Source organism: Xyrauchen texanus, chromosome 12 (genome assembly GCF_025860055.1).
Source record: "Xyrauchen texanus isolate HMW12.3.18 chromosome 12, RBS_HiC_50CHRs, whole genome shotgun sequence".
Classification (NCBI taxonomy): Eukaryota; Metazoa; Chordata; class Actinopteri; order Cypriniformes; family Catostomidae; genus Xyrauchen; species Xyrauchen texanus.
In genome coordinates, this window is record NC_068287.1 from 24,523,627 (window position 1) to 24,537,266 (window position 13,640).

Genomic DNA, 13,640 nt, shown 5'->3' on the forward strand with positions numbered 1-13,640 from the left:
GTTTTGTTGTAGTTGGCTGATAGTTGCGATTTGTGTGATGTCACCATTAGTGTGATTAGTGTTACATGTGGCAAACTTGGAGCCTGTAAATTTAAGCCATTCTTTTTTACTCAATTGTACTTTAAAAAAGTGCAGATTTATGTGCACTTAGAATTGAATTAAAGAGAATTCCAGTCATAATTTCCCTTATTGGATGGAACTAAATTTAAATAATTAAATCAAAACAATGATACTTAAATCATAGATGAGTTAAGTTAACTTGTAACTTGTTAAAGCTACTTTAAAAATGTAATTCAGTTTACTTGAGCCAAATAAGTACATTTACTAAAATAAACATGCAAACCGATTGCCTTAATAAATCAACAAAATACATTTTACAGTGTTAATTTTTATAATTTTTATTTTTTTTACATTTTTTGTGTTATTTTAATGTGTATAGAAGTTTTATAAATCCTTGCTTAACTTAAAAAAATTACCATGCTAGCTTTTTTCTTTATTTGGTACCTTAAAGTGAAATTAAAATCAAAGTATTGCCAAAGTTACTTTGCACTGAAGTTCATTGCACTTTTAAATTGAATTACTGATAAAGATAACAGAGTTGAAACTCAAATCAAGTAGAAATGACAGGAATTAGATGAAAACGGAAACGTTATTCTATAATATAATATATATATATATATATATATGTTTTTTACTGTATAGATCTTCAGGTAGGCCCCACTGCCTGTACTGCAAACCACATTTGAGTCTGTGTATTTGGCAATGCCGGCCTGTTCAGTCATGTTCCAGTTTTCTGTGCAGGGACCCCTCATATTTACACAGAAAACAACCAAAATTATCTCACCCTTTCTTATCTCTGTTGTATGTCAATAAAACTGAGGACATTTTCAATCACTTCTTTAAACATGTATTCATTTTGCCAGTTGTAGTCTTGTATGAACTCACCTTGAAGGAAATATTAATTTGATATATATGCATCGTTACACATGTTATGTTGTATATATTATTTCACTCACCTGGCCTGTTTTTATCTTCATTGTGTGAATATTTCCTGTAATTTAGCTTGTGGCTTTCAGCATTTCAGCACCTTTATTCTTTTAACTTTAGAATTGCTGAATAGGATCTCAGAGGAGTGGACAGGAAAAATAATTGAAATGGCATGACTGTGAGAGAACACATCATTGTTGCTTAAACTGGGTATTCTGTTTCAACCAAGGAAGTTTAAAATACCTGAAGAGAGTTTCATTAGCATTTGCTTGGCTGGCATATCACAAACAGGGAAAAATAGGGCACATTTTTAAAGGAAGTTCACCCAAATATAATTATTTTCTAATCATTTACTCACACTTATGCTGTCTTAAACTTGTATGACTTACTTTCTTCTGCAGAACACAAACAATGAGGTGTTTTTCTCCATACAATACATGTCAATAGGGATAAACACTTTCAAACAATCATGATTTCAAGCTATATTACAGTTCCTTGCGCTTGATGCATATGCAGAGTGCATGTCAAGAACTATGAAGTGTTATCTTGCTTCAAATCCTGATAGCGCCAAGGAAACTGCAGATGTCAACAAGATAAGTTACATTTTCTCACGCAAAACTGATCGTATCGTTACAGAAGACATGGAATAAACCACTCGAGTTTTATGGATTACCTTCATGCTGTCTTTTTTGGGAGCTTGAAAGTGTAGGACTTCTTTGACTTGTGTTGGACTCTTCATTTGTGTTCCGCAAAATATTTTCTTTTAATAAAAGTGATGACAGAATTCTCATTTTTGAGTTACTATTCCTTTAAAAGCCTTATAAAGCAAATATGTCACTGCTAAAACAAATATATTTCTTGTACAAAATATACACATGCTATCTAAAAGCAGGGGCCAACTGGGCCATGCTAACATGCCAGGGTGATAGTGTTGTACATAAAAAGCATTAGCAGCCTGTGGAACGTATGCCACTGGGTATTTCATGTAAAATTCACTGTGCTGATGCTGACTGGCATTTCATACTTAAGCAATTTTATTAAATGTTAGATGGTCTAGCCTGCAGTTAACCACAGCATCAAATAACTGCTGTAAGCATAACTGATTTTGTCTGAACTGGCAATGTGCATGATGTTTCTCTGACATGACATTAGTTCACAGCTATGTTTTTTCTGTGTCAGGTAAGATTCTTAAGAAAATAAAGACTTCACCCCATCTCTAATTCTGCATCATTGCTTGGTGTCACATTTGATCATTACATGCTTGTGATGCATGTAACAAACAAGTGTCAACTAACACTGACTTTCTGTACCACACATTGCACTGAGTAGAGTAGAGTAGGCTTAGAGTAGAGGCTTACCTCTATCCTCATCATACTCTCTTCAGTCAAACAAATTGATGATCCGCTTGTTTTTGCTATTCTGCATCAGATATTAGGGTTTATTTACATTTGCATTTATGTATTTGGCTGATACCTTTTCCCAAAAAATTTGAATTCACAATTCTGGCAGGGCTATTTCACACTGCCCCCCAAAATGTGGTTGTTAGTTTTTGTTGCATCAGCATGTTAACATTGTTTGGGCAGAGTGACAATGACAGTTAATTTTCCCAACATTCTAAATCCAACAGCCAACTTTAAAATATTTGAAATGTTCATGTTTGTTGGGGCAGTGTGAACTGGCCTTTATAGTTTATCAGAATGTGTATTCCACAGTAAAAGAATATGGTTGTCAGTCTTTTTTTTTTTTTTGCATGATAAATACGGTTAGGTTCACTCACAATTTGTTTAGAATGAGAACCGTATTCTGTAACCAAACTGGCTCTCTTCCAGGACCCGTGCTGTGTAAACAGAACCTGTATAAAATGTTAGTTCACCCAAAAATGAAAATGTTCTCATAATTTACTCACCCTTATGCCATCCCAGATGTGTATAACTTTCTTCTCCAGACACAAACAAAGATTTTTAGAAGAATATCTCATCTCTGTATATCCATGCAATTCAAGTGAATAGTGATCAGACCTTTGAAGGAGATAAATTCAGCATAAACATAATCCATTAGACTCCAGTGGTTTATTTAATGTCTTCTGAAGCAATCCAGTTGGTTTTAGGTGAGAACAGACCAAAATGTAACCTAAATTTCACTCTAATTCTTGACAGCACTCTTCTTGGCTATCATGATTTCGATCACAATTACATTTTCTATATCTCCATCTAGCGCTCTGCGCATACGTCAACTACCAAGAAGTGTTATCAAGCTTAAAATCATGACCGTGCATAGAGACTGCAATGGCAAGATGTACAGTAAAAAGATAATTATATTTTGGTCTTTTCTCACCCAAAATCGATTGGAGTGTTTCAGAAGACATGACTTAAACCACTGGAGATTATATTTATGCTGCCTTTATCTCCTTTTTGGAGCTTCAAAGGCCTGAACATCATACACTCGCATTGAGAGCTGGGATATTCTTCTTAAAATCTTTCTTTGTGTTCTGCAGAAGAAAGAATATCATACACCTTTCAGAAGGGTGAGTAAATGAACTAACACTTTAAAGGTGATGTAAGCGATAATTTTATGGAATAGTATGCACTAAATGCTCCTACTCCCTAAAAGATATCTCTGAAATAAGTCTCTTGAGATATCTTACCGATCACTGTGACAGCACTGACTGTGTAAACAGCAAATACGTCTATGACCATAATGCCACGTCCTGCTGTTTTTTCACCATCTCATGTCAAGTAAAAAGAACTGTTAAAATGTGTCTCGAGACACCGGCATTATGCTCTATTTGTGGTGCTGAGTCTAGCCTTTTTATTATATGCGTTCGGTCTGAACGGCACCTAAAAATGTTTGAAATATTACTATTTGTTGGCATCTGTTTGGGCAGTGTGAAACAGCCTTAACAGTCATGCCTGTTGATTTTTATGGGTTTGAAAACATTCCACCACAAAGCCTTTATACAGATTCCGTGGCAGGAAGTGAGAGCTGACTCACTGACTTGCCACAGAGTTTTAGAAAAGATTGTCGAGTAGGGATTGTCATAAATGAATAAACCTGCCCATATGAATGGTAAATAATCAATGCCTTGTCAACACAGTTGTTATTCTTGTAACAACTCATCATATGGCATAGAGTTGTGTCATTTTTTATTTTTATTTTTTGTTAGTGGCTCACAAGAAATTCACACATTGTGATTTGCTGTGAAACATAACCTCTTACTTACTGGAAGAAGAAGAATAGATTTAGACCTTTTAAAAATACATTCACACATACATGCATAGTGGCATCTCTCTGCATATATTAGGATTTGTATAGATTTTAGGTAAAATATGTCCCAAATATGTTCTTGACAAATTTTGTGAGATTCACTCACCTATTTTCGTTTAGTTCTATTTCCCATGGAGCTTATTTTCTTTTCTTGGATCATTTATGTTTTTTAAATGATCATATTTACCATTAGCATCACACATCCAACACCCATGACCTACATTACATGACTACAGTTTGACCTTTATTGAGTCATTTCTGTACCTCATTGACCTTTGTGGATTATAACAGTGTTATGCAAACTTGTCATTACGTAAAACTCTATAATGTATCTATATTCCCGTAAATGGTCTTATACTTCTTTACTATTCAGATTATTTTAAAGGGATAGTTCACCCAAAAACTAAAATTTTCATTGTTTTCTCACCCTTATGGACTCTAAACCCATATGACTTTCTCTCTTCTGTGGAACACAAAAAGAGTGAATGTTATTCTCAGTCAACACTTGCTTTCATTGAATGAAAAGCACTCTGCCTAACATTTCCTTTTGTGTTCCATGTAAGAATGAAAGTCATATGTGTATGGAACAACATGAGGATTAGCAAATGATGACATAATTTCATTTTTGGGTGAAATTGTGCTTTTACACGATTCCAGCTAAGATTTTAAAAGACATCAGAATCTGATGTGTCTCTGTGGTTGTGCCCAATCTGACTTTATTTTACACATATGCAGCACATAATGTTGAGTGGGCAGAGCTTCATTACTCTGATGTCTGTTCCAAACACATCTGCTTTCCTCTACTCCATTTCTTTTGGAGACCATGTCCTTTGTCTGGTCTTCTCTATCCTTCCTCCTAGATGCACTGATTATACAATTCCAATATGTGTTTCTATTATGTCTTCTGTGTTGACAGGCATTGCTAGGTCCACCAGTGGCAGGCTGAGGAGGCCAGAGAGAGCAGATCCAACAAGCCCTACCGGTACTGGTAAGTGTTCACATTTACACACAGGTTTACTGTTGTTTATAAATATGCTACACACAGTATTATAGATCAGTGGCTGTAACCTGGTTTGCTTCAGGACCTAGATTATACATTGGACATCAAGTAGCGATGTTAAAATGCAACATTTTTATTTATAAACGTTACCATTATTTATTTTTTTAAATGAAAATGGACAAGTTTGGTTTCTAAACCTCTCTTAAATTTGTCTCTTTATAGTTTCATACTCTTGCCAGTCAATAATTCACAGCACAAAACCAGTTGTGGTCACAAACCATGTTTATCACATTTTAATTTACAGAATGAGGCCATGTCACACAACCAGTCCATGTTGGCATCTGTGTGTTTGTGTGTATGGCGAATTCAAAATAATGTCTATAATTCCCTCTTGTTAATTGTTGAAAGCAAGTCATATACTCAGCACCATATGTTTATCCCTCAATTTCAATATTACAACTTACATTTTACATTACATAATTCATGTTTTAAATGTATTCTCCATAAATAATACTATTTTAGAAATAAATGTAATCCAGTTAATGTACTATAAATTCCTTGAAAGTCTGTAACTGTAATCTGATTACAAGAATTTATTTAAAAAAAGAGTAATTTGAATACAGTAATTTATGTCTTTGTAATCAGATTACACTCAACACTGTTGATTAGTTGCTGTGAGGAGGAGGGGGCATGGCCTGGCCGTGATGATGCACGCCTGGCACTGAGTCACCTAATCAGTGGGAGAGAGAGATAATGGGGAGCCGGAGACGCCAGTAATAGGGAGAGAGAGAGAGAGAGAGAGAGAGAGAGAGAGAGAGAGAGAGAGAGAGAGAGAGAGAGAGAGAGAAACAGAGTTATGTTTGTGTGTGTCTTTTATGTAATGTTGAAGTTCATTTGTATCATTAAAACTTTATGTTGACTGCTTAGCTGGGTCCCAGCTTCCTCTTTTCCCGAACAAACTGAAGTCTTTTAAGGTCCGAAACCTGTGAAGGAAGAAGAGAACGCTGACCTGGAGAACTCACCGTTGTCGTCCACCAGGAGATGGAAGAGCCGCTACCATCCGCCAGATGGTGGAGGAACCATTGCCATCCAGCAGGGGACTGAGGGGTCGCTGCCATCTGCCAGGAGGCGGAGGAACCACTGCCGTCCAACAGGAAGTGGAGGAGCCGTTGCCGGCCGCCAGGGGACGGAGGACCTGCTGCCATCTAAGGGGTTGCGGAGGCACCGCTGCTGTCCGCCAGGGATCGGAGCGGCTGAGGACAAGTGGACGCCATGTTCGGGACCGACCAGCCTGTTTTTCTCTCCTCTCTCTGTCTCTCCCACTGATTTTGTAACTCAGCATCGGCCGTGCATCCTCACGGCCCGGCCACGCCCTCCTCCTCATCACAGTTTTTCCCCTTTTGTCCACGACCCCATCAGAATAGACCTTTGATCCATTTTTGGGTCCTGGCCAACCAGTTACTGTAAGAGCCACTGCTATAGATGAATCATACTAGCCAGTGTAAACCTCTCTAAAGTTTTTTGTAAAACCACAAAATCACTAAGAAGAACAGCACAGTTTTTGCATCCGTTGTTTATGTTTTGGAAACATCCTCACGCAATGGACAAGCGAAGGGCTTCTGATGTTTAAGTTTCATTGTACATATGTGGTGGTTGTGTGAGTGTTCACACCTTGTGCAAATGTTTGTGTGTGCATGTGTAAATGACAGTGGTGATATCTCACCGCTGAAGCATCCTCTCGCAGCGGGAAGCGCTGACTGCTTCTGCAATGTCAGCATGTTTGTATATGGGGGCTTGTTGCAGATTCAAAGATCTGCTTGAGCTCTACGAACAACACACACTGTACACATAATCACATGCTCACAAATAGCATCAAGAATTTTATTTAACACAAATGTGTGTTGTCCAAGTGGTCGTATATTTTAAACCTCAGATTCACTCTTTAAACATAAAACTAACTTTTCCAAGCTGTTTGTATGTGTGTGTGTGTGTGTGTGTGTATTTGTGAGTATCTTAAGTACTGTGCAAAAGTTTAAGGCACTGGTGAAAAATGTTGCATAACGAGGATTTCTTCAAAAATAATGCTATAAATAGTTTTCATTTTAGAATTTCATGCAAAGTCCAGTAAACATAAAAAAGTTACATCAATATTTGATGTGACCACCTCTGCCTTCTAAACAGCACCAATTCTCCTAGGTACTCCTGGACACTTGGTTGTTGGCAGATAGGATGTTCCAAGCTTCTTGGAGAATTTGCCACAGTTCTTCTATCTTCTGTCTCAATTGATTCTGTCTCTATATGCAATCCCAGACTGACTCGATGTTCAATAGGGGTCTGTGGGGGCCATGCTATCTGTTTCAGGGCTCCCTGTTCTTCTATTCTAATCAATTCTATTTACAAAAATAATGTTTGGGAGTCTAAAATGTATATTTCCTTTTGACACACTAAAGCTGAATTTATACATTACTATCTTAAGATAAATGTTTGTGTGAAACATCTTATGTACCTAAGACTTTTGCACAGTTCTATATGTGGTCCAGGTAAGGTATGTGTTTGCACCTGTGTGCTTGTGGTTATCTGTGTGTGCATCAGCCAGGACACAGTGGGCCTACCATCTTGAATTTGTAACACCAAACAACTAATCAAATCCTACAATGAAAATAATGATCAGTTTGTGTGCACAAAATACACACATACACTTGAGTCAAAAATGGTCTTCAGTGATTGTTGACTTGACTCAAGTTGGTTGATTACATAATTGCAATTATTTATAACCTATTTGCAAGTTTATATTGGAGTTATTTTGATGGAATGTTTGATTTATTTATTTACTTTAATGTGCAATGGGAAATCAATCTTTTCTATTCTTTACCATTCAAACTACTTAAAGCTGAACTGTGTAAGATTCTTTGGTTACAAATTAAGTATTGAGTACATAAACAATCAAAACAATGTCCTTACATTACCCTGATTCACTGTGGTTAGCCTTTAAAAATTATTTGTATTTTGAGCTGTCGGGTTAGATTTGGCATGAAATCGCTGGCTTATGACATTCATCCTTGCGTCATTATGTCATGTCCGCACACACAGGTATGTAGTACCACTGTCTCGTGTTCCAGCTGGAGAAACTAACTACGCTGTTCATCTCAGTTCAGTAACTCTTACAGAGTTCAGGACAGCATTGTTGCAGTCTAGATGGATGTTTATCTGTTATCCATTTGGTGAAGTTGTTTATCTGCTATAGTGCTTGAATATGTTTTCTGGTAGGGTTGTTGAAGCTTATATTGCTTGTCATGCTTGTATGAATTGAACATTACTCGTGTGTTAACGGATCGCAATGTATCTACATTTTCCGGTGAAGTTACTGTGACATGTTTAATATGTATTATTTTAAAAATATATTTTATCCCCATCAATATTGTTTTATGTTTTTAGATCACAGTTTTATTGTGTGCATTGCATAGACATGCTATTTATTGTAGTAACTGAGGTTTGATAATATAATATAATAGTAATAAAGTCTTCTGTTGAACTTGTATCAGCCTTATCACGAGTTTAACCTCTTACATTGAAAATTGCAGAACAATTCAAACATTAATAGTAGATAAAACACTTGAATAATCATATTAAAATATACTGGTGGAGTCTGAGGAGAGTCCCCTGTTCTCTATTTAAAAGTGCTTTAGTTTATTTAAGCGTAAAATTCTTTCAAATATGTAAATAAGAGCATTGTTTATCCTCATCAAAGCAAGTAATATTTCTGTTTCAAATGTTTAATCATACAACAAAAATAGCACGTTATGACTCCAGCTCCATGATCACACACATTCGATGTCCAGTTAAGCTCAAATTGGGAGATTCATCCGCCAGAAGAGCAGTGCCCATACAGGACTAACTTAATGTATTCTTCTGCAAATTGCTTGCAATTTAAATTTTCAACCTCAGATGTCACTAAAGAGCACAAAGTTACTTAGTTCACACTTTAATTTAGTTAGCCTTTTATTTATATAGGCTAGTTATAATTTTGTGACTGTATACATGAGTACACCACTCATAGTTTAGACTCTGCTTCTAGCAAAATGTTTGTTTCAGGCTTAAAGATTTATTACGTCAATCATGGCCATGGATATCAAACATCATTAGAACAGGATGAAAGCTTTATCCATAATTTATGTAGGTCCAAACTTTGAGCTTCTTCTTTAATTGTACTTGGCCTGGTCAAATTTTCCAATAGTTTTTTCATGGTTTAACAGTGCCATTTAATAAGGTCATCCTCATTAACATGTTTAGTCCAGCTAGTCATTCTAAAAAAATAAACTAGTATTTGTTTAAAAAACTGCTACACAGTTAAACACAGTTGTAAGAAAGTGTAATAGTTAATAGATTAATAGATAGACCTTAATAGATTTCATATGAAACTATAACATTTCTTTTACAATACCAATTACTGTTACTACAGTAAAAACAATGTCCTCTTTTCCTCATCGGGAAGCACACTGATAATAATGTCGACGCTCTCTAGCTGTTTACGAGGTTCCTCAATTGGGGTTTAAAGTAGAATATTGTGAGGACACTCACATGAAACAAGAAGTGTGTTTCAGTTGGGATGCACATTTGATATTCGAATGTGAGATGAATGTATCTAAATTTGCTTTATGGTCCGAAATTCCTACGAGCAGATTTGTAGGTATGCTTTATTTACTTTGCATTGAGTGACATTGTCTTGTCATGTGCTGTGATATTTTCTTGGGTAGCGCGAGACAGACAGGGGAGGGTTTACGATTTCTGAGGCCCCAAGCAACCGACCAACCCGTGGCCCAATTTAGAAAATGTTGCTTAAAACAATTACATAAAATTGATTTTAAATCATAATTTTTTAATTCATCTTAACAGTTATTGTAGCCAAGTACATTCAAAATATTTAAAGAAATAAAATTATATTTCAAGATAATTAATGCATGTTTTCAATTTTTTTGGACAATCGGCTGGATGATTGGTTCCTGGGGTCTGCGCGCCACTCACAGCCACGCCCTGCGGAGGTTTCTCCTGCTGGTTCAGGGCAAACACGTCTTGATCAGATCAGACAGCACCACCGCGGTAGCGTACATAAATCTCTCAGTGGTCCTCTCGGGCCTTCAGAAACCCCCTTCAAGCCTCTAGAATCAGTTGGACTCAGGACCGTCTTCCGTCTGCCCTGCTGATCGTGCTCACCTCCATCAAGAGGGTCCAGGACCTGCAATCGTTCTCTGTTAGCGACACTTGCCTGGAGTTCGGTCCGGCAGACACACATGTGATCCTAAGACCGCGGCCAGGCTACGTGATCAAGGTTCCTACCACACCCTTCAGAGACCAGGTATTGAACCTGCAAGCATTGCCCCGGGAGGAGGCAGACCCAGCCTTTCCGTTGCTGTGTCCGGTACGTGCTTTGCGTACCTATTTGGACCGCACGCAGAGCTTTAGACGTTCTGAGCAGCTCTTTGTCTTCTTTGGTTGACAGTGGAAAGGGAACACTGTCTCCAGACAGAGGCTCTCACACTGGGTGGTGGATGCCATTTCATTGGCCTATTGCACCCTACCCCTGTGTGTATTTTCCGTGGTACGGTCCCCTTACGAGTGGACCCACGTCTCCCTTGGGCAGTTCCCACTGCCTCCCAGTCGCCGTGTCTGTAGCAACTCCTCCCTTCAAAGAGGCGGGATCTACCACCACGCCACTTCCCATATGTGACCTAAAAGCCCATGTGGTGTATGTCACCACTCTTACCTCCCCCTCTCTGGGCAGGTGTGGTCTCCGCAGGGTCTTTTCCCCAAGAGGCCCGGCTAGGCTCGGCCCATTCCCAGGTTGGCAAGCGTCGCCTTGTTCCCCTGTCTAGGGTAACTATAAGGATTCCGACAACTTTATGGGGCATTGGGGGAAGGGTACGTGCAGTCTGATACAGCTGGTCATTTTGGCACGTCAAGTTCCTGCCCGCTCCTGTGTCAGCAGTACACGTACACTGCTCAGCGCATGGCGTGATTTAAATTGGACCACTAGTGTTGCTTCTTCGACACAACGTTGAAGTGAGCGACAGACGAGGAACAGCTAGGTTACGGATGGAGGGAACGAGACGTTGTGTTCTCCCGGCCATGTCGCTGAGCTGAGCCACTGTTGTGGCCGGACCATTTCCGGCTCCTCAGAAAAATCCTGAATGAAACAGACGCATTTCCCCACCTTTATACCCGTATGTCCGGGGGCGGGACATGCAAATTCTGTCTGCCAACTTCTCTTTGGCCTTTTTTCATAGATCAGAGGTATATTCGGCTCTCAAGAGAGACCCCTAGTGTCGCTTCATCGACACAACGTCTCGTTCCCTCCATCAGGGAACGGAGGTTACATCTGTAACCTAGACGTTCGCTACACTACAAATTACTATCAAAAAGTAGCTAGCTATATTGAAACTTTGTATAATGAGGCTTTTTTATTTACAATGTTTCTATCAAACCAATCATAATAGCAAAAATAATCATCATTGTCATAATTAAAACAGAAATAGACATTTGATATAGTTAAGCAACAAGGCATGAGAGGCAGTGCTATATTTTAAATAAGACATGGTTGAAGAGTCTGCAACCCCTTCAGCCGTGACTACATTCACAATATGGCACAGCTTCGAGTGCCTTTTTGGTTTTATATGACTGTCACCACATAATGAAAAAATTAAGGATGCAAAATTCATTAAAATTAGTAAATCATTAAACGCCATCCTTCCTCCAGAAAATATATCCCTGGCAGTAAACAGTAAACAACGTTACTAGGCAACAAGAATAACTGTCAGGTAGTTAAGTCTGACGTCACGCGTGACGTTTAGCCTCTTCCGGGTTCAAGCGCTCCGCTCGTCCAGATCTAATAACAATGGCGGAACCTGTTAATTTATTTACGATCACGTCCTACTTTAGTGATGCACCCTTGGCGGTCAAAAAGGGTTTAAAAAATGTGTCCCGCACCGACGTGGAATGTGTGTGGAAGAAGGCCAACACTCCGAAGGGGGACGAAATTGCAGCCAAGAGAGTGTCTGAGATGACACCATCCACAACACGAGGTTTGTAATAAGTTTGTTGATGTTGCGGGGTTTTAATTTTCTTAACTACGTAATGTGGTTTAAAGCTATTGCTAATACTATTAATCGTATTTATGAAACTCTTCTAACATACACTCACGGTGTGTTGTAGTGCAGCTATAAAATCATGATCATAAGCTTTATCACCATATTGAAATTGACCAATTGCAAGACAGTGAGGCTGAGATGTACACTGTGATTTTTTTTTTAAAAGCTTAAGATTGTGTGCTATAAATAAATTTAGATCATAATAAAAGGCTATTATATTGAGATAAATATCATTACTCATTTGATTAATTTCATCATTATAACCAGTTTTATACCATTATTTCAGCTGACATCAAAAGACCTGTCACCCAGGAGGACAAAGAATGGGTTCAGGCATCCCTGTTGCAACTTGGGCGTTTTACAGGGATGGGGTGGATTTTGAGTCCAGATACGCCTCAGGTAAGATATTTTTTACTTTTGTACTTTCATGTTCCCTTAAAATTAGCAGAAACATCACAACTACACTACATTAAATCGATGACAATTTGGCTAGGGTTTTGTCATCCAACACAATAATTTTGTACAATGTTATATGTTTAAAAATTTCTCGAAATTTGAACCACGGGTTTCAAACTGTGTAATCTAGTTAAAAAGTAACATTACATAATTTAGGCTCATGAAAAATTTGGTAAACTACACATATGTATGTATGTAAACCATTGCTTTCATTTCAAATGTATTTTGTATACACTATGTGTATGTATGTGTCATGTGTATGTACAAGTATGTGGACACCTCACTGACTTCACAACTTTTGCCTAACTTTAAATCTAGACTCTCCCAATCAAGATGTTTGATGGGCTGGTGACCAGCCCAGGTTTTGTCCAAGCTGAGGACAAGGCTCTATATGTGCTGTCAATGCTTGCTGTTAATGATCAGGAGAAGCAGCAGATTGAGGAAGCAACAGTTGGCCAGGCTAAGAATGCATTATGGTAAGAAAGCTTATTAATAAATACACCCTACACCTCAATACTAAGAGAATGTTAATTGCTTTCGATAAATGTACTTATTGTAAGCTGATATGGATAAAAGTGTCTGCTAAAGGCTGTAAATTTGCTCAGAATTTACAAAGTGCGCTGCAGAATGTCAGATTGTTTTTACATGAAACTGTAATGTCAATTGTTGAGCAAAATTTATCTTTCTCATGGTTGGTTTGTTTTAACAGGTTTGCATATCGCATGAAAAGGAATCCTGCATGAGCCAAGGGCAAAGCAGGAATACACTGAGCGCACTGGTGTTGCTATACA

General features: G+C 38.0%; 1 protein-coding gene across 1 annotated transcript in view; it reads left to right on the plus strand.

Moving 5' to 3' along the window:
• The window catches only part of septin9a (septin 9a), a 137,855-nt gene that overhangs the window by 4,025 nt on the left and 120,190 nt on the right, over positions 1 to 13,640 (plus strand). Inside the window, exon 2 of the mRNA XM_052138909.1 lies at positions 5,168 to 5,239. Within this exon, the coding sequence (XP_051994869.1) occupies positions 5,168 to 5,239 (72 nt within the window). The remainder of the gene's footprint in view (positions 1 to 5,167; positions 5,240 to 13,640) is intronic.